Below are 22,934 nucleotides of genomic sequence, written 5' to 3' on the forward strand. Positions count from 1 at the left end.
TGTGCAGACAATCCTAGGTTTAGCAGCATTTGTATTAACAGCCATGATCAGCAGTATCAAATGCCTTTGATAAATCTGCACAAGTCTGCCTCTTATCTAAGGCTGTGGTGATGTCATTCACCACCTTCGTTGCAGCACCAGATGAACTATGTTGCTTCCTAAAACCAGACTGATGATCCAATAAAATCGCATTCAAGTGGCTATTCACTAAAGTTTTCAGAATGTTGGCCAGTATAGACAGATGGGAAGTCTGTTGTTCAAAGAGGAAGCATACACATCCTTTTCACAGTGGTGTTAAGAAGGCAGATTTTCACACCTCAGGGATTTCAATCAAAATATGAGTACAATTAAAAATATGAGTTCAAGGAGCAGCACTGAGTTCTGCAGCCACTTTTAAAAAATAACCCTCCATATTGTCAGGCCCAGCTGGTTTCATTACTTCAGTGATTAAAAAAGGTCTAAAATAAAACTAGTAGTATTCATTTTAAGTTCCAAAGTGTCTAATAAATTTACTGTGCCAGCTTCAGAGTTGTTTCTATGAAGACTGAAATGTGGGGAAAAATGTTGTTAAAACAACATAGTTAATCTCAGACCACACAGATGCATTGTTAATTAAGCAGGTAGGTAAATCATTAGCTTCTTTGTGAAAAGAGAGGGATTTTATTGTTTTCTAATTTTTTTTGTCTCGTTAAGACTGTTAGTAGTCGATGCCTGGTTTGGCCTTTTTGATAACAGTTGCAATGATTTCTTAGTTGCCTGAAGTACAGCCAGTCCTGCTCAGAACCTCAGATTGCATTTCTTCCACACAACTCAGCAGAAAGCCATACATTAGTTCTGCTTTTTGTTATATATTGCTTGTGGGTGCCTGCTTATTCAAAATACTGATTAAAAATAATTAAAATATATCCAAACTGTTTCTACATCATTGATTATCAAGATTATATTCCAGTCAATATAAAATAAATCATATAAAAAAAAAACTTGTTCAACAAATGTTTTATGTCACATTTTACAATGAGCCTAGGTTTAGTTCTGGGAATTTTGGTGTCTCTCACAGTAACTACTATGCTGTGGTCACTAAGATTGTTTGCAAACACCCCTACTCATGTATATTTATGTGGCGAAGATGTCAGAATTAAGCCCAACCTGGACACTTGATGTTTGGTCATGTAAGACTGATTACAATTTGAGTCAAATTTAATAAAACACAGTGATCATTAAGCTCATCTGATTTAGCAGTCAGCCAATCAAAGTCTCTATGACTGAAAGAAGACAAATGAAGAGCCAGTGAGGATATAGCATCACTTATTGCAGAGGGGGGTCTGTAACATCCTCCCACTGTCAGATTAAAATCTGTAGACATTTATACATTTAAAATCAGAAATTCAAATCCTTTGCTTATTGATGTAGAAACCAGGACATTTGTATGCTATTTGTTCTTGACACAGTGTTCATAAACACTTTTAATCATACTGTACAGTCATGAGTTGGAGCAAGTTAGAAATATACCAGTTTTTTTTTTTTAGCTCTTCCCTCTTTCATGCCCTGCTGCTCTTGTCTCTCAGATATCAGGCACATCATCTAAATAAGCTCTGTGCTTGATTTAATCATCATGCTGAACGTGTTTCACCCATTTGTCTTATGGCTAATGCAAAACAATTTAGGCTTGTATAACCTGGGGACATGGAGCTCATTGCCAGAGCCATGTAAACACCTAGTGTCTCTTCCTCAGGCTCTGCCAGCCATCACCCCATTATACACACGAGGTGAAACCCCCACATTGTCTTAACTGTGACGTGATGTTATTAGCTAACAAGCAAGGCACAGCAGCGATGCGTTTGCTTATTAGATTATTCAGTGTTATTGTAGTGACAGTCCATAGGGACTGTCCCTAGGAAGAAGAGTGAAATGCTTTAATGCTTCTAAGACTATCCCGTGAAGGCATTTACATAATTAGACTTGTATTTTACAGAAGAACTCAATAATTACCAAAACAGTAGGTATTTTGTCTTTTTTTCTCAGTTTGAATAGCTATTAGGATGTGTGCATACATCATCTGTGAGTATGCTGCACTGAATCAACTAAGGCTTATAGGTCTCATCAAAGCACTCCATTCATCATCCCAATGATGTGCCTTAAACACCTCAGACAGGATCTGCAGACAGAATATGTTTACTCAGTGAAAGACAAATGCCCTCTGCATCTGCCTGGACTCAATGGTCAAACACAGAATAAGAGCAAAGGTCTACATGTTGCACTGGAGGGGTTTGCAGCCGAATGTGAAGCACCGGGGATGAGAATTAGCACCTCCAAATCCGAGGCCATGGTTCTCAGTCGGAAAAAGGTGGATTGCTCTCTCCGGGTTGGGAGCGAGTTGCTCCCTGAAGTGGAGGAGTTTAAGTATCTCGGGGTCTTGTTCATGAGTGAGGGAAAAATGGAGCTGCAGGTTGACAGACGGACCAGTGCGGCATCCGCAGTAATGCGGCTTCTGTACCGGTCTGTTGTGGTGAAGAAGGAGCTGAGTCGTAAGACGAAGCTTTCAATTTACCGGTTGATCTACGTTCCTACCCTCAACTATGGCCATGAACTTTGGATCATGACCTAAAGAATGAGATACAAGCGACAGAAATGAGTTTCCTCTGGAGAGTGGCTGGGCGCACCCTTAGCTCAGTGACCCGTGAGGAGCTGCTCCTCCACGTTGAGCGGAACCAGTTGAGGTGGCTCGGGCACCTGTTTAGGATGCCTCCCTGGGAAGGTATTCCGGGCGTGTCCCTCCGGGAGAAGGCCTCAGGGCAGACCCAGGACACATTGGAGAGACTATGTCTCCTGGCTGGCCTGGGAATGCCTTGGAGTTCCTCCAAGAGCTAGAGGAGGTGTGTGGAGAGAGGGAAGTCTGGGGAGCTCTGTTTGGACTACTGCCCCCACGACCCAGTCTTGGATGAAGCGGATGAAGATGGATGGATGGATAGATGGATGGACTACATTTTACAAGGAGAGGCAACCATTTCTTGCTAAAAGCTGTTGTTATTTATGCATTTACCTTTGTAATACAATGTATTGTAGCTTATTTGACCAAACAGAGGAGTTGACCCTACAAACATTGTTTTCAGATATATAATCAAATTAATTATCATATAGAATATAAAAACAATATTTGTAGCTTGGAGACATTTGGGTTTTTGGCCATAGTTTAAACTAGGTGACCCATGCAGTTATGAAGTTAGTAAGCTGCTACTAGCTTACATGAGTTATTGTTGTGGTTTATTTAGTACATATTACATATAGCAAGTATATATACTGTCTTGTATATAGATGACTCCTAAAAATTGATCTCATGGTCACTGAGAATTCTCGATTCTCAGTTGGCTGGAAGGTGTGAATTAACTTTTTCCAAAAATGAAGTTTGAACAAATTCAAAATAGCATTTAATTTGTTTTAACTAATGTCAATGCATTGTTTTCAAGGGTAGTTTTTAAATTTACAGTGAAGAACCCAAAATACTTCCACACACTGTTTCTCAGATGCACAGTTTTGCCACATTCAAACAAGTAACCAAATACCATTGCTCCATTGTCAAACGGTCCTCTTAACCTGGTTGCTTTGGATTGAAGCAAGTCTGCCGGCCCCACGCGCTCCTCTCACCTCTCCCCGAAGGCTCTCTGCCATTAACTCACACCACATCTGTGCAGGCTGTTTGAGGACCATGATTTTTTCCTGTCAGGGGCCGCCCCTCTTCCTCTACTGGTGTGGCTGCAGTCTTTTGTTCTCTGCCTTTGGCTAGACTTTCTGTTTCCTCTGCTGTCCTGACCTCTGGGTGCTGGGCCACCTGTTCTCTCCCCCATTTGTTTCCTCATTTTCTTGTTTTTTTGGCACCGGGCTGCCCCCAACCTGTTGGCCGCGGGTACTGGATTACCTGCAGCTCTGGCCACCTACTCTGGCATTGGGCCCCTCCCTGCCTGCCCTACTTAGTGGCTCCTTTGCTGGTTTTAGGGGCCTGTGGACCATGAAATGGTTTGTTGATTCATGTCTCTTTCTTATCTTCAAGGTTTTCTACTTTATCTACTCACCCCAACTGGTTGAGGCAGAAGGCTGCCCACCAACAGCTGGAGTCTGTCTGAGGTTTCTTCCAATAAAGGGAGTTTTTCCTCCCGCTGTCACCAAGTGCTTGCTCAAGGGGGATTTCTTGAGTTTTTCTTATCATCTTGAATTGATGCTATACTATAAACTGAATTTAAATTGAATTGAATTAAACCTCGAGACTCTTAACCCTTTGAATTGCATTTATTTGTTTGAAGGTTTTTTTGGGGCTGCCAGTGCCCGAGAGCGGCGCGGACCTCCTTAGCTTTACCCATATCCATCAAGTTCACATTGTCTATCTTTATACTTCCATTCATACCAAGCAAGAGCAGGTCCCTGCTAGTGAAATGAATATGATAGTTTAAAACTGTAGATAAAGACCGCAGTGACTTAGCTGAACAATATGGTGCTAAGGTTACAACATCAACAACAAAAAGATTAAAAACTTCACTGGCAAACCACCTGGGCCCTTTCTGTGTGGAGTTTGTATGTTCTCCCCGTGCTTGCGTGGGTTCTCTCCGGGTACTCCGGCTTCCTCCCACAGTCCAAAGACATGCAGCTTAGGTTGATTGGTGTCTCTAAATTGCCCATAGGAGTGCATGTGCGTGTGTGTGGTTGTTCCCACATCCCCCCCCGTGACCCCGTTCAGGGACTAAACGGTAGAAAATGAATGAATGAATGTTTGATAATAGTGTGACTTTAGATGCCCATCTTAAATAATGGTACGTGCAGGAAGGAGACAGCATTAACTATGGTGAAACTGCAGCCTGCAGTTCTGAGACACAGCTGCAGGGAAAAGGAGAGAGTGAACGTAACCAAAACCACACAGGAAATAAAGAAATAAAGGTTACGTGAGAGGGAAAGAAAGACTGATTTTATGCTTTGCAGTGTTTTTGAGTGTGTCACCTAAAAAACTGTAATGAGCGGCAATCATGCATTGCAGCTAGGGGCACTGTAGCACTGAACAAGAGAAAGCTCAGCCCTTCTGTTTGGGTCCACTTTCACTCAAAACAACCACAACTGAGCAGTTTGACAAACCTCTACCTGAACCGGTCTGTATGTCTAAATATAGACATGATATGATACTTTGCCACTGAAAATGGTTTGGCTGATTACTACTAAAAATGTATATTATTGTGATGTTTTATTGTTAGCTAACAAATGATAGGCACCATTATGTGAGTGTGGTGAAGGTCAGAAATGTTTGCTCTTTTTAAAAATAAAACATTCTTACAACTGAGACTCGTGCATCCAAACAATTGAGAAAAATGGTAATCAGTACTGGTATGATTCTGTGCCTGTATACCAACCTAGTCCATAATGCAGAACTGATTTGCACTAAACAATGCAATTTCCCAGATTGGGATTAATAAAGTATTTCTATCTATCTATCTATCTATCTATCTATCTATCTATAACAGTGTCTGACCTGAGGCTGCAGAGGGATCTTAGCATAGCTAAGATGATTAACAAGCATATATTTTACTTCTTACACCAACTATTGTTTTCATTACTTTGTATAGTGAAATGATAAAGAGACTGTGCAACTACCACCACAGCAGTTTTTTTTAATGAAGTGGTGTGAGCATATTTTAGCGTGAAGAATCACACAAACATATTACTCACAACTGTGTCCCTGTATGTGAACAATACCTGTGAACATGTATGCTTATTGCACAGATGGAGGCAAAAAACGTGTGAAACAAAGTTAAATCTCAAAGCTGTCTGAGCGCCATCAATGGATTCACACCAGTGAGAAATTAAAGAGATCTCAGGCAGAAAACACCCTCGATATTGCAGGGGCTAATAATATGCAGCATACCATTTATTCAGTATGATCCTATAGTATTTCTATACATGCTTCCAGGCTATGTCAATGGACAAAATGTACAGCAGTATTTCATCATGGTGACATACTGAGAGTGATTAGTACTGTCACCTCATCTTAAAGGTCTGAAAATGCCCCATCGCCCCAGCACCTCTCTGGGATTTGCAGTCTAAAGACATCCATGTTAGGTAAAGTGGAAATTGCCTGTAGGTGTGAATGCTTGCAATAACTAACTACTAAGTAAGACCTTGACTGACTCCAAAGGCCTCCAGTTAGCTGCACTCTTTAGATATGTGATTAATTCATGTCATTCATTAACGTTCAGTAGTATTTCATTAGTGTGAGGGAAGTACACCTCTGTCAGGTTCTGAATTATTGCTTCATCTTTGAGACTCTGCCTTGTAGAGGGGCCCTGTGTCAAAATCTATAGTGAACACCTTTATTAGTTTTGGCAAAGTGCTCACAGGGAACACATTTCAAAGCTGTTTTAAAGAAATTAATGTGAAAGAATTACTATTGTTATTCTAATCTATCCTCTGGAAAACCATGACATTTCTTTACCAAATGTTGCTTCAGTTTAACTAGTACAAGGTAAAATATTTCCCTAGATAATGGAAAAATTACTTGCTGATGGTGCTGAATAAAAAGAATCAAGGACTCTATCACTAGACTTTTGTACAAACCAGATATCTGTAGAAAATGTTATGGCAAATTGTCCAGTATTAGTCTGGGTATCTCACTCCACACACACAGCTATGGTACTGTGTGGCTAAAAATGAGACAACCGATGAAGAGTTTAAAGTCCATTAGGTTGGGATACCCTGTAGCTGAGTGGTTATGGCATAGTGCACCATCTATCTCTTCGGGGTTCAGGACATCAGCAGTTTGACTTTGACCGCTGACAGCTCTGTTGCAAGTCTCTGCCTACCTCTCCACAACCAACTGACTAATAAAGAAAGACTGTGAGAGCCACCTCGCTCTTTACTAAGGGGTCTCTACTGTGGAAGCTGTTGTAAAATGTCTTCTATGGCTTTAAAGAGGCATTTGACAATGACACTGTCCTCACATGAAAAATTATATATTTGTGGTCATGTAAATGTCATCCTTCAGAATACATGATCACCAAACTACCTCCACCTGTATTCTGAGCCTTATACACAGATCAAATAACATATTTTTTCTAATAGCCATATGCATTTTAGAAAGTGTTGTGTACCTGTTAAGTGTAGAGAAAATCACACAGGCAATACAGTTTGACTGATTTGTAGTCTAGATTTTGGTCTTAGAGGCACATTTTTTATAGACCTTCCCGTCACAAAACGGGAGCATGGAGTTTGAAATCCTGTTACCAGGTAGGGAAGGTCTAACAGAAGATAATAGGTGGAATATGGGAGCTCTAGGACCCAGTGATTTTGTCCATTAATTTTTAAACTGTCTCTAACAAGTTGCCCAGTATTGAGTGCATGAATGAAGTGCAATACTAAATCACAATCACTCTTTTAGTTAATAAATGTAATGTTTCAAATATAAATAAATGAACTTTTTCATTCTGGAAAACTTCTATATGTGGTGCCTAGAAACAGTGAACAGAAGAAAGGTTATTAAGTGGGTTTGGGTTTGTTATTCGTATTTTCTATAATGCCAGGTATAGTCTAGTGTTGGTCAGTAGGTTTGTATTAATCCAGTCAGGTTGCTCACACTGAGGGAATTAATCCTCTTAGCTTTACATTAGTATCATTTACAGTGAAGAGTTGTGGTATTTGCTAAAAAGCTTTACCAACTTAAGAACCCTGGTGCATTTATAGGTAAAAATAAGCATGACTAATATTTACCATGCAGCTCTAGCATATTTAATCTATCTACAAAATAACAACCATCTCAAACAAACCCACGCTGCATACCTGTATGTCACTGGATGATGCACAGCTACAAAACACTGCAGTAGAAAAGACTGTAGTTGGTTTAATAATAACCGGTTGCAACTAACCTTGAAGAAGGTCATGGTGGAGCCATCTTCTACCACGCCATATTCTATCTTTGTCTGCTTGGCCAGGTCATCAGCAGAGTCAATGGGTGACTCCATCCTCTCCACAGTGAGGAAGGCTGCCAGGTTTGCCGTGTAAGAGGAGATGATGATGAGCGTGAAAAACCACCAGATTCCACCTACAATTCTGGTGGAGAGGGCTTTCGGCATAAGCTCAGATCCTGAACGAGAGGAGCAGAGGAGGGGTTGAGGCTTGGTACTATATTATGCTGGCAAGGGAGCAGCACCCAGGCCAGGCCAGGCTGGGGTAGGCTAGCCTTCTACATCTGCTGCCTGGATCACACACTCAGACACAGACACCCAAAGTGGACAGAGTGGGAAGCCTCGCTCGGGACTGTCTGACTTTACTGTACTGCCTCTTCTACAACTAACATTTGAGAAGGTTCCTTATCTAGACAAATATTTAACCCAGTTTATTGAAGCGATGAACTATTTTTACTATTTGAGACTTCAATTTTACAAACCATTTATTGTGGTGCAATGTGTTGTCACATTCACAGGTTGTCATTTGTCATTTTGATGGATTGGTTCAGACACCAGGGGTAAGAGTGCTTGAGCAGAGAAAACAGACAGAGTGGCATACTGCATGTAAATGCAAAAACAAACTTTCAGTTGCTACTATAATGAGGGACAGTGAAGGTTGCCCGTCATCTTTTAAGTATTTTTTGTTTATTTTCTGCCTGCATGTTAGACTTAACTGAAGCAGAAACAAAGTTTCATGCACAGTTGGCGTCCCAGCCACGCAGCTGGTTGAGCGACACTGCAGTGAATGAGTAGAACAACTGTGGAAAACTAGTTGAGCTCAGCAGGGTTTCAGGGAAGACCCGTGTCCTTTTCTTGTTTATTTTCAACCTCAAGCATTTAACATTTATAACAGCCATAACAACAAATTATTTTACCAGTACTGTTTGTGCTGTGACCACATGCTGTTAAAAGGGTGGATTGGATGCAGTTAAAGTTCTTGTCTTCCTCTGCTTTTGGACTCAGCTCTTTGGTCCCCCAGTGATCAATGCTGTCATACTAAATAGCAATTGCCCAACAGCATATGGTTCACCAAAGCTATGCTCTACTTAAGATCTGTGTGGATCTGCTTACCCTATATAATTCTGATGGGTTTTCTTCTAGAAATGCTGCTGCCATAAATGCTGGTCTGACTGGACTCTCAACAGTGAGTTATTTAGGTTAGCACAGCATCACTGACTTTCACTGTTTGTTATGTCTTATAAGTTCACTAAATCCTAAGTAAATCTGACTGCTTTTCATTCACGTTTCAAGCAGAATGTCTGCCGAGCATGAAGGAGGATACAGTGTGTGTGTGTGGGTAGAGCAGGAGTTAAGTTTGTTGTCTGGGTGAAAAAAGGTGGACCTGGGTTATATGGGACTATTCTACTCAAGCAGCTTAAGCAATTGAAAGACGGGATTTTACAGATTCACTCACAGGAAAAGCTGATAAAGAGTCAGAGAGGTAGAAGGTTAAGAGCTCAGTGCTTAACTCCCTTTGGGTGAGACTCAATCTGCACTCTCACTTCTCATCAAACTTTCTTTCTTTCTCACAGTCCCCTGAGTGAACTGTCTAGTACAGGAAGCATGCAGGGAGAAACAGCTAACAGCATCTTAAATCCACTGCTATAGATACCGCAATGGAGAGGGAACAATAAGCTAGAGGCAGGCACACACCTCCCAGGCTTCCTCTCTCCATGTTTAACCTGGGAGTAGATCAGGTTTAGCAGTGGTTGTTTTAATGACAGTAATGCAGTCAGTTCTTTTCACAAGTACCTTAATGTGTTTACTGTTAGCACACAAGCTCATAGAAAGGAGCACTGACACTACACCTACTCGTACAGTGTTACATTCAAATGTATGTGCACAAAATGTGTTGAAAATACACTTTTTAAAGAAATGAAAGCTTCCGTGTTAATCATTCATTTCATAAGGTAGTCCATGTAGTTTATGGCAAACTGTCAGCATGCCATTACTACATACTATAGAGTGGATGCTTAGAAGCCCCATTTAATTAGTTAGTTAGTATTGCTGGATCTCAGTGCTGCACTTCACGCGGTCAAACAAAACATTGCTAGACAAAGTAGAAGTCAGTGCGAAGCTTTGTGGTACAAACTGAAATTGGTCTGAATCCTGTTTGAAGGACAGGAACTACTTTGTATTGATCAGTAATTACACATTTGAGGGGACAAAAATGATGTGAAGTTTCCCAAGGGTGCATTTTGTAGCCTCGTTCTACAGGCATTTTTACCACTAGATATTCCATCATGTGATGTCTTGATGATGCCGGTGGAGATGCCGTCTAACACATCAGTCCAACATCTCCCATAGCTGTTCAACTGGGTTGAGACCTGGTGACTGTGGCGGCCACAGCACATGATTCACATCATGCTCATAGTCATCAAACCACTCAATGAGCCCTCATATCCTATGGATGAAAGTGCTGTTCCCTGTCTGAACATGCTGCCACTAGTTCAGATTATGAATTATGACCATAATCATGTGACAATATGCAGATTCGTGCAGTTATATTTGTGACTGTCTTTGGTGTTTAAGAAGAATGATTAAAAGTCAGCACTCGTGCATCAGTCCAGTTCTCAGACCTTTCCATTGGTTTTCTATGTCAGACTTCTGATTTGAATGGTTTAGAGTGAATATACAGTATATCTCTGATGTGATGCTATGTGATGAACCATGCAAACCTCTGAAGTCATTCTGGACAGGTCAGCTGCCCCCAGAGTCGGAACTAATCAGGGAGAAGCAGTATTCTTTCTTTATGCATTTCCTACTGTGTCTAAAGCAAACACCTGGACTGTGGTCTGCTCAGTCATCAGCTGAGGCTTCGTTTTTTCTGTGCTACTGTGCTATTGAGTCATACATATTTTATGAATTTAACCACTGGTCTTTAGCTTTTTATTCCTCTAATAAGTCAGACTTATACTGATTTAATTTTTGTTATCCTCTATTCCATTTTGTTATTTTTAAGTTCTCTTGATGTGGGTCTTTTTGCATTCCCTTGTGTTTAGTTTATGTCTTGGCTTAATATATTTGTCTGTTGTAAAGAACTTGGAAATGCCTGTACAAATTTGCCTTTGCCTTTCCTCGCCTTAACTGGCAAATCTAGCATGAATGATTTTACCAGTTGCATTAAAACATGTTTGTGTGGTGTGAAAATAGTTCCCTGCCAGCATAAAGCATACTCAAGCGTACTCAAGATCATTGTGATATGTTTTCTAATTGTCGCTGGTTGTCCCCTGTGCATATTCGTTATGAGTGTTGAGTGATATAGAACTTGTCTTTACACTCCTTTCAGTTTTAGGTGTTTGGTAGACAGAAATCTACAGATCATAGCACTAAGTTGTATCATGGTTGGTCTGGTTGATAACTGACAGAATTACACACAGAGAGCCTCCTGTGATGTGCCAATCTCACAGGAGACCTACTCAAAGCTAAGGCTGGCCCTGCTGTTAATAACAAAGCAATGACCTTAGCATCTATGTTATCACTTAAAACATAAGTTTACCAGTGGTATAATCTCCCAAATAGACACTGGCCACCAGCCATGCATGCTGTCAGACATAGCTCAACTGTGGTATCAAAGTTCCCCAGCATGGCCACCCACTCTGCCCCTTCATCAAACCATAGCCAAGAATTAAAATCAAGGAACCAGGCATGAACACAAACACATATTCATCAGTACTGTTAGCAGTGTCAGTGTCTTGGCTAGCTATCAATTGCAGGTTTCTTCTAATGTGGGATATGTTACCAGCTCCGAGCTTCTTATCTTGTTCCACCTCAGAAAGCAGAACAGAAAAGAGGGAACACCCACTCAGAGAGGCAAGTCAAGCCCAAACAGAGCCTGGTTGGGGCTGAGTGTCATGTACCCAAGGTAACGTCATAACCAAACAGCACATCCCACAGTTTTCTGGGGAATGGAACAAGCCACCAGGCAGGGGAGCCTCTCTACAGTGTAGTCTAATCCCACAGCCATCTGGCCATCAGTTCAGTCACATCTTCTCAACTGGTCAACCCCCCACCCCCCCACCCCCACCTACACTACGTGCATCTAGTAGCTAAAATGCATGACATTTACACAAATAATGGCCATTTGTTATTTTGTTATACAATATTTTATGCTCAGTGTTTATAGAAACACTTGAGTGTCCTTTTTTTGGGGGGGGGGATTTCATAATATTTTGATCTCAAACATTTTAAACTAATATTTGTTTTTTTGTGTTATTTTGGATAGCACCTTAGTGAACTCCTCTTGTTTTTATTGTTGTGTGATTTTTTTATTTTTTTCTTACAGAACCTTGGATGTTGTTATTAAATGTGCTTTAAAAATAAATTGTTGCTGACAAAAATATGTTTCTGTGATCATTTTTAAAGCATATAACAGCAAAATATTTAGCAACTTAAAGGTAACTGAATATGCAGTTGTAAAATCTAATCACTACATAATTTTGTTGTTTTTCTTTTTCTTTCTTCTTCTTAAGGCTTTTCAATACAGAAAATTCCAACATGAATGATAAAACTTGGGTTCCATTAACTTTTTTTGTTTTTGAAAATTAAATGACTCTTTCTTGGTCTTTCTCAGTCAGGAGAGTTGATAAGTTGTCAAAAAAATGCCAACAGTTTTCAAATTTAAAAACAATTATCTTACTTTAAAAAAATGCAGCAACTCAGTTTTTGACATGGCAGGGACTTCTAGCTCAGAATTGGACAGCCTGAGTTTGAATAACTTGTATAATTTATTCATTTATTTTAGTATTTAACACTTTTCTAACTTCTATCTGAATTCATTAATCCTTAAAGATACTCTGAAAAGCAAGGTTGTAAAACACTCATTTTGCCAATTGCTTTGGAGGAAATGAAGCATATAGAACTTTTTTTAGAAAACTTTTTTTTATCTTATTTTTCAGTCTAAAGTAGTTGAGAAGATATGGCACTGGGTGGCAGAAGGAAACCAAATCAAACAGGCAGGGTGGGCTGCTGAGCTCACATCCTCATTCACTGTCACCCACTTAGTTCATTTCAAGCATTCTGGGTAGGAAGACTTACCTGCTCATATGGCTGTGAATAGGTGTGGAAAGAGAGAAGGGAAAGGGGAGTGGGATGAAGGGACATGGATAAGTGGAACATGCAGGAGTGCCATCCTCATTGTCTGATCACATCACTCAAATCCCACTCTGTCTGTCCTGCTGGACTCTATCAGTGAAGCATCTAGCTACATGCACAGAGGCCCCCCATGCATGATCATGGGCCTGGTCAAAGAGCAAGGCTGACCCCCAGCAAAAAAGTGGGACTTGTGCTAGAAAACAGGGGCAGGCAGAGGCGTCTACCTTGCTGCATGAGAGCTCCAACTCCGAACCAAAAACTATTTAGCAGGGTGAAATTGTTTTCCACTACATCCGAGTCAGGGTTGCAAGGGTGGGGGTTATACCACTCATAGGGACTAAACCTGTTGAGAGAACAGACACACATGTTTACTGCAGTTGCATAAAGGCAGCAGTGCAAAGTAAAAGAGACCAAGATTGGTTGTCCCACCTGGAGAGACAAGGGAGAGAAAACAAAGGTTAGTTAGTCATATCCACACAATAATCAGTAAGCAGCCCAATGCCTTCATGACATACATCAGACTGCTATTATAATACTATGTCAATTGGATGAGTAAATTAAAAGTTTATTACATGAATTTGTGTAACAACATTGATTAGGATTTCTTTACTGAATAACCTATTAGTCAAAACAAAGGCTCAAAAATCACTGCTCATCTGAATCTCTTGTGTGTTTAATTTTAATAACATACAGTACTTGGGGAGTGGGCTCAAATTAACACCACTCGTATTCCAAAAGTGGCTCCTCATGTGGGCGTGCTCATATCAAAGGCAATTCCCTCAGTAATTTAATCGATGGGGTCTGAAAATAACTCTATTGTCAGCTGAGAAAAGAACTAATAATCCTTATAATCTTGCAGAAGTATTAATATTCAGCAGATCAAATGGTTCATTCCCATCATGCCCACGCCGGCCCCTGTACTCCCCCACCTACTTTGACACACTCCTGAAGCAGAGAGAGTTCTCATTTATTCATGTTAAATAAAAGTGACATTACATTAGTAAAGGTTGATTGGTCTACAATTAAGTATCCTGACCTGATTTGGTTTGTGCTGGGGTTGAGGGAAAACTGGGCCCCTATCTTAACTCAAGCTGTTTAACAGACACAAGGGTTTGACTAATTCAATTTCAATGCATAATGTAGACTTGTTTCAGTGTGGGCCCTTCTACTGTGCTGGAAGTCAGAAATGATAACCTCAAGTAGATGGAACATCTGCATGGAGGATAATGCCGATGCATGCCAAGGTTCTGATCAGTTGTCCTCTGGGTAAGATACAGTAGCACTGGGCTCAATACTGTCATTTGTAGAATGAAGATATATGGCTGTATCGATAAAATAGCAGGATCATAACTGTACCCTGCCAGTGACTAATGGGTTTTTCCATTATAATGTGGTTAGTTTTCTCTCCTTCAGTACTCAGGAGGATATTGTACAGTGTAGCTCAAGGACCTCTGAATGTCCCACTGATTTGTGCTTTAAGAGAATCTGTGGCCTTAAATCAATCCATATGCTCACACATTTGGCCCCAGATTTGCTTGCTTGTCAATTTGCTATGCCAAATTGAGTTCAGCTGAACTGTGACCTTGCTGTGGTGTATAGTATGTGACTATGTGGCCAGTCCCTGATGCAGAGGTCTCAGAGTTTGTTTCTTTTTTTCATGTTGTGAAAAGCCAATTAGCCCTCCCACTGAACATGGATAAATAAAGTTGTCATCAGCGCCATGCTGGGTCATGGAATCAGGGGAATCAGGGAATGCTAAACCAATATCATTCACAGAGACAGCGCAGCTTAACCTGTCTCTCTCTGTAGCACTACTTAGCCCATTTGCTGTCATTTTGATCCAATTACACTACCTTTACATTATCTCAGGTCATATATGCTGCAGACAGAGGAACTCTGAGAAAGGTCAGAGCAGATAAGCATGGACAAAATGAACAATTCACCAGCAGTGCAGAAACACTGTGAAGCTTTTATTTTTCTGTGGGTGCAGGGTCATCCAGCAGAAAAGGCTCATGATGATATACATAACAGTGCCAGTCTGAGGGAAGATCAATCGCCAGAGTCAGAATGGTCCTGTTGCTCTGTCACAGGATAATAGACTTTATGTGTAGCTTTTCATTGATGAGGTTATAAATTATGCTGTGTGCGACAAAGGAACACATCAGCAAACCTGACTTTTTTCCAAAGCCTATTGTAGTTTTTGATTTTTTTACACTTACAAGTTTGACTATTGTAATAGTCTTTGAATAGAAAGAATCTATTGCTGCTACAGCCTAGATGAATACTGTAAACTGAATACTGAAAAAGTGAACATGCTTGTACTGTAAATCAGAATGCCTGTCTTTTACCATATGCCTCTTTTCTGCATCTGAAGTAACTATTTCCAGAGTCCAAATTAAACACAGAGAAGCAGCATGTAGTTGCACCACACAGCAGAAAGAAACTTTTGTAAGGGATAGGGATAGGGTCGGTGTCAACACACAAACTACCCATTCGCCACATCTTGCAGTACTTTGGGTTTTAAAAAACTACAAGACTAACAAAAGTGTAGAATTTGTTCTTATGTGACATAATATAAAAGACAGAGAGATCTTCATGATCATTTGCATGTACACCATCCTGCAGATTGTGCTACAATGCCATCACTGATGTGAGATAAGCTGCTGGTTTTACCAGTGAAGTTCACTCTCTGTTGGAACTACAGAGGCATTCAGTTCACTCTGATTATTCAGTGGTGTTACAGAGAGATGCCTCTTTACCTCGTAAACAATGTTTGTCTAACAGCAGACAGCATTGTTTGTTTCTCCGCCTCTTCACCACCTCCTCCACATGATGAGGGATGTGCCTTTAATATGAGCACATCCCTCATCATGTGGGATGACCAAAATTGCTTCATTCAAAGACAGATTACACTCTGATTTGAGGGAGGAAAGACTTAGCACACAGAGAAGCTTAATTTTGAGCAAGACAGGTGAGAATTAGATGTTAATATCGCAAGTCATAATTACTTAGAGACAAGCAAGGGATATTCTCCACAAATGTTCTGATCAATTACTGTCAAAAAGTTTTGCCATTACTTCTCTCTTTTATCTTTAAAAAATATTGTTGTATGCAGATGATGTAGGGAATTTGGTTCTCCAAAGTGTAACAGAGTGATAATGCCGAGGCTGTAGCAGAGGTGTGATGTACTATATGATTTTTTGCTGTTCCATCACCTGTGCTTGAAGCAGCAGCCTCTCTGCTGTTTAAAGGGAAAAGACAAGTAATAACAAGCAGCAACATTAACATCAGTAACTAGAGATGTCAGGCCAGGTGGCAGTATAACAGTAATCATATCAACTGTGCACCCATGTGGAATAGGCCTACACATGACAAAGCGAAGCTGCTCTAACTCTAACACTGTGTAGGTCAATCCTTTCCTGATCAGTCTTTGTCAGTCTCTCACTCACACAACAGTCAGTCGCACAGAACAGCACAAACACAAGCATACATAGATAAAATGTGTAATGTGTACACACATATACAGTATGGGTATTGATACAGTATATAAAAGCACAGTGGAACTTAAATGTGTAGTATAGGTATTGCCTGTCAAATTTATGGTTTATGGTTTGGTCTCACAAACTTTCCTGAAATGAGTGTGATTTCTTAACATAGAAATGACGTACAATATGTGAACAGAGGCTGAAAGGAATACACTTCCTTGGCATTAAGGATTAAGCTGAAATACAACACACGAGACTCTTCATAAATGTGAAAGAAACCTAGATGTATAGAATAAGCAGGGATTGTCTCTATAAAGATTATAGCACCTACTGCTTTATACAAAGACCTAAACTGTATGTTTACATTTAACTGGGAAGCAACCATCTTATGCGTTTGTGAATTCCAACCACCGTCTATCAGGAGCAAAGGCAAAGAAACCATGACATTGTTCAGAGCCATACAGTTTGGTAGGGGTCAAGTCTTGGTGATTGAATGGGTCGGCGATACCTGTCACTTTATCATGGGAGTGCACCAGCCTTTTCACATTTTCTGTCAACAGTCAAAGTCATGGTTAAAGGAAACCAACCAAACAGTTTTCCTTTCAACCATAACACTAGCAGTTGTTCTCTGTTGTGAATGGAGTTGGTGTTTTAAACCCTAAACCACTGTCTTCCTCTATCCTTAAACAGAAAACAATTTAAACCACTTCAAACCCTAATATTAACTCTTACTGGAACTGACGTAACCTTAACCACGTAGTTCTTCTGCCAAAACCTACACAAATGTTTACTACAGAGCTGACAGATTACGAAATAAGCATCTGGAATAGATTTTCATGGGACAAGGGTTTTAGATCATTTTTGATGGCAAAGTTACATATTTTGTGGTTTAGTTTGGGAGACCTGTTGGGAAACAAAACTAAAACAAACAACACAAAACTTAGCAAAAGCCAATAAACACTGTCCATACTTGCATTTGTTTGCTTCAGTTACTTTCATTTACATGTCGATGGTGGCAAGAGTAGGTTATCTTGTCTTTTGAATATCAACACAGCTTGTCTTTTTTTTTTTTTTTTTTTTAAATAAAGTACTACAGGGGGAAGGAGAAGGTATTTGATATTTACACTACTTTGATAGTTCACTTGACTAATCTAATTCCTGACAGTACCTTATCATAATACAAAAAATGTTCTTGTCACTAAATTCTTTCACAGTGTGGGTGTTCTACAGATTTTCCGTTCATAATACGTATGTAATCTGCCTATTGAGCTTTTCATTTCAAGAAATTTTGTGAGACTGTTTTGTGCTACACTCTACAGCAAAACATGCAAGTGTAGCCCAGCATGCGTTTGTGTATACAGGAGAAAAGAAGGAATAAAATGATTGGGAAATCTATACACTTACCCAAACACTTACTTATTGTGATATTAAATACAGTTAGGTGTATATTCTGAGCCAACTTAGATGACAGTTGCTGCTTTTTATTCTCTTGTATGATCATATTGCCAGTAACATCAGAAAACATGTGTGTTAACTGTAAAACTGTCAGGCCATGGCTGTAAGAGAGCCAATGTCTCCCAAAAGTTTTAAAGTTAACATGAACTTTTCTTCCTCTTTTCTCTTCACCATGCTTCAAACAGCAGCTACAAGCAAGAGCCACAAGATGAAATGAGTGAGCCCTCAAAAAACTGGTCTAGTTTTATCAACCAAAATCATTTTACTGAGCAAAGACACTAAAACCACAGACAATCAGTACAAATAGCATCTTGTTTCATTTCACCAGTCAAACTAAACTGTAGACAAACCCAAAAGCAAACAACATAGCACTGACTTGCTTGTATCATCTACACCTTCCCATCTATGGAAGATTCTCTTACAATAGGTTAGGTCACATTAAAGCCAGTTTTATGCAGAAATGGTGGCAAACCTGTGTTGTGTTGACCCTTCTTCAAGAAGGCTTTTTTTGATATAAGACCATTGTAATGCTGTCCCTGTGTATTTTCTCACCTGAAAAGCTATCAAAGCTTATTAAAATATCATAATAACAGGCCTAAGATGAAAATTATAACATTTTTGAACCTGCCCTGGCACCAGGGGTCAGTGACTTCACGAAGGTTTGGCTCTTGTCTTAGCAAAAATATTACTTCTCTTGGTGGCAGTTTGGATTGGCAACACTGACACCCCCATGCCGGTACTGTACCTTTTATACAGTGTCATGGTAGAAAACTGGAACAAAACTCCCATTTTGAAATATCTCAGTGATACCAACACAACAAAAACTAGAAGCAGTTAGAATGAGTTTCTGTATTTTTATATATCAATACCCTCTTATACTTCTGTAATCCTCCATTAGTGCAACTCCACATGAATTGTAGATCCCTGTGCACCTTGAGTAATGTTCACAGCAAGTACGTTTGGAGGAATATATTTAAGCTCTGCGGCATTCTCTGCAGTGCCATTTGAACTTAGGTGGCACCTATTAACTGCAGTGAGAGACCTGAAATTGTAGGACATAGCCTCACTTATAAGAGAACTTTGATGCACTATAACTACACTAAAACAACCTCATATTCAAGGTTATATGGCAAAAAAGACAGATGTTCCCATTTCATAGCCAACAGATCTGGACAGATATATTTGGCTATATCTGGCTATATCTTTATGGAATCTCAGCAGCTATGAACAACAGAGAGGGCTGATCATGGGTAAGAGAACAGATAAGTAAAGGTCACAGGGACAGGAATCACATTCGACTCCACTTTTCCAACAGTGTCTGTTCTGATGTTGTGACAGCTGTCTAAATGACAGTGTTCTCACCTCTACTACACCAAAATAGGCAGAAAAATGCAACAAACCCTATCTGTGAGTCTGTTTGAAGCAAGGTGAAGGAAACAAAAGAAAAGAACATGAACTCCGAGACACTGGGGACAGTGAGGGAAGGATGGGAGAGAGGCAGTGGTCATTCACATCGAGCTCAACAAATCACACACACACTTGTGCATAACCTTCCTGCCATTCTCAGCCACACACGCACAACTCTGAAATGGCTGATTGGCCTATAACGTCTGTGTCTAAGGTCTGTGCTCCTGTGTAATGTCTGTATCTCCCCAGGTTTTTTTTTTGATGCGAGTGGAAGCGAGCCAGGTGTAACCTAGCAGCCATGCCAAATGCCAATCTGAAACAATATATTGTACAAGCAAAAAATAATTCTTTATGATTGTGTTGTGGTGGAAACAGGCAAATATCCACAGGATCCTCGATGGTTAACTGCATTAAACACATTAGAAGGCATTTATGTTAAGTCTGATATATGACCACTGATTAGTGTCAGCACTGTCCCTGAGTGGTAAGCTTTTACTATGAGCACATCAGTGTGCTCAGGACGCAGGTCCTGTAATTACAGGGATTAACCTGTGGTTAGTCAGATGGGCGATGCTGAGCGATGACAGCTAAGCATGTTTCTGACTGTGTGTGAAGCTGTGATCCCTGGAAGTGACATGTTACCTGGCTATGACAAACAGCACACAACTGACACCCAAGTAAGCCAGCAGAATATACATCCAGATATCAGGCGAGAGGGGGCTGAGGAAGGAGAAGACCCCAGGGTTGGTCCCGTTGGGCTTGCGGTATAGTATACTTATACCCAGTGTCATGAAGGGCTTGGAGAAGTCGATAACCTTCTCACGCACGTATGTGATGGTGAGGGGAGCAACAGCCAGATCAGCTCTCTGTCAACAGCAAACATAAAAAGAAAGAGGGATAGGCTATAAGTCATGAGCACAGGAAGCATTTAGAGGCAATTAAATTAAAAAAGAGGGTCCCTACACACTACAGAGTCTGTCCCAAGGTACTTAGCAAGAAATTTAAAGTCCTCTTTCTCTCTCCACCCATCAAGTTTACTCCCACAGCTAAATTCACCTTTTTCTCTGAGGAGCCTGAATCAAAGCATTCATTTATTTTCTTTACCTACGTTCTTATTTTATTAGGATGGCTGGGAGCTGTAGGCCACATAAATAACAGCAATTAATACCAACACTGTTACATTTCAGTATGGACATTCTCATATACTCATATACACTCTCATATACTTGTATGCTATGACTGGGACACTGTTTTTGTAGTTGAATATTTTAATTATGACAGTAATTGATGAGGATGAAAGGGTGTCAATCTTTTGATTATTCAATAGGCTACATTTGGCCAATGCCTTAGAAAAATTAACGGTTAAATCTTTAAATTATATATTAAACATAGTTATAACTCATTATACTCTCACTTTGCGTCTCTCACACCCAAACTGGAAAACTCAAAAGCCAGTTTTATTTGTTATTGTATACCGTCCACCTGCTCCTTATTCAGAGTTTTTAAGTGAATTCTCAGACTTTCTGTCTGATTTAGTGCTTAGTACAGATAAAATAATCATAGTAGGCGACTTTAATATTCATGTAGATGCTGACAATGACAGCCTCAACAATGCATTCTGTTCATTATTAGACTCAGTTGGCTTTTCTCAAACTGTAAATAAACCCACTCACTGTTTTAATCACACCCTTGATCTTGTTCTGATGTATGGCATTGAAACCGAACACTTAATAGTTTTTCCTCAAAACCCTCTTCTGTCTGACCATTTTATAATAACTTCTGAATTTACATTAATGCATTATACTATATGTAGGAAACAGTTCCACTACAGTAGATGTCTATCTGTGCTGTTACCAAGTTTAAGGAAATAATTCCGTCATTATTTAATTCAGTGCCATACACAGTGGAGGGAGGCCACCTTAACTTTACTCCCACACAAGTCGATAATCTTGTTGATAGCACTGCAGCCTCCCTGCGTAATACACTTGATACCGTTGCCCCTCGGAAAAGGAAGGCAGTGAAACAGAGGGGGCTAGCCACACGGTACAGCTCGCAGCTCCGCTCCCTAAAGCAGGCATCATGAAACTAGAAAGGACGTGGCGCTCCACTAAGTCAGAAGAGTTTTTCATAGCCTGGAAAGATAGTTAATAACATATAAATTCTCCTGATGGGTTTGGGAACGAGTTCCTGAAACTGAATTTTCACTTTATACATGCTCCCTTTAGGCAATATTATCAGGAAGCACAGCATAAATTTCCATTGCTATGCAGATGATACTCAGTTATATTTGTCTATGAAGCCAAATGAATCAGATCAGCTGGTCAAACTTCAAGGATGTCTTAAAGACATAATGGCCTGGATGACCTGTAACTTCTTATTTCTAAACTCTGACAAAACTGAAGCCATTGTGCTTGTGCCTGAAAATGTTAGAAATCTGCTATCTAATCATATAGTTACTTTAGATGACATAGCTCTCGCCTCCAGTACTACTATGAGGAACCTTGGAGTCATTTTTGACCAGGATATGTCCTGCCCCTGTAAAATTCAGAATAGAATTTAAAATTCTTCTCCTAACATACAAAGCCCTTAATGACAAGGCTCCATCATATCTTAAAGACCTCGTAGAGTCTTATCATCCTAACAGAGCACTTTGCTCTCAGAGTGCAGATTTACTTGTGGTTCCTAGAATCCACAGAAGTAGAATGGGAAGCAGAGCCTTTAGCTATCAATCTCCTCTCCTATGGAACCAACTCCCAGTCTCAGTTCGGGAGGCAGACACCCTCTCTACCTTTAAGATTAGACTTAAGACTTTCCTTTTTGATAAAGCTTATAGTTAGGGCTGGATCAGGTGACCCTGAGCCTTCCCTTAGTTATGCTGCTATAGGCCTAGGCTGCTGGGGGGCCCCATGATTCTCTGAGTTTATCTCCTCCCCTCTCTCCCTATGCTTCTATATGTCACCATTACACATCACTAACTTGGTGTCTCCTCTCTCCCGTATTGGCAAATAAGTCTTTTGTTTTAAAAGACTTTTTTATTTCTCGAGGATTGGACTTTCTTTGCGTGACTGAGACCTGGCTGGGCGTGGGTGAGTCTAGCGCTCTCCTTGAATTGCAGCCGCCAGACTGTACGTTTTTTAATTCCCCGAGGCCGTCGGGCCGTGGAGGGGGAATAGCGACTGTGTTTAGATCGATTTTTAAATGCAAGCAGATTTTATTTTTCCAGCTTCGAGATGTCCTTATTCAAGCTGGGTCACTCCCACCTAAGTTTAATAAGGATTTTATATGCGATTTTTCTGATTTCCTGATTCATTTTATGCCTAGATATGACCAGGTTGTGATTATTGGGGATTTTAATATACATGTTTGTTGCCCTGACAAACCTCTAGTTAAGGCCTTTTTAGATCTTATTGACTCTTGATTTTTTTAATCTTACACAATCTGTGGCTGGTCCTACCCATGAGCATGGGCACACCCTGGACCTTGTCTTTTCTTTTGGTGTACCTGTTTGTTGGTTTGAAAT

At 40.2% G+C, this 22,934-nt stretch overlaps 1 protein-coding gene across 1 annotated transcript in view; it reads right to left on the reverse strand.

Moving 5' to 3' along the window:
• The window catches only part of LOC109968508 (glutamate receptor ionotropic, kainate 2-like), an 83,077-nt gene that overhangs the window by 41,964 nt on the left and 18,179 nt on the right, over nucleotides 1–22,934 (reverse strand). Inside the window, exons 2-4 of the mRNA XM_020614817.1 lie at nucleotides 20,057–20,280; nucleotides 13,292–13,410; nucleotides 7,893–8,110 (exon numbers count right to left, since the gene is read on the reverse strand). Of these exons, the coding sequence (XP_020470473.1) occupies nucleotides 7,893–8,110; nucleotides 13,292–13,410; nucleotides 20,057–20,280 (561 nt within the window). The remainder of the gene's footprint in view (nucleotides 1–7,892; nucleotides 8,111–13,291; nucleotides 13,411–20,056; nucleotides 20,281–22,934) is intronic.

The sequence above is a fragment of the Monopterus albus genome, unplaced genomic scaffold (genome assembly GCF_001952655.1).
Source record: "Monopterus albus unplaced genomic scaffold, M_albus_1.0 scaffold151.1, whole genome shotgun sequence".
In the NCBI taxonomy this organism is placed as follows: Eukaryota; Metazoa; Chordata; class Actinopteri; order Synbranchiformes; family Synbranchidae; genus Monopterus; species Monopterus albus.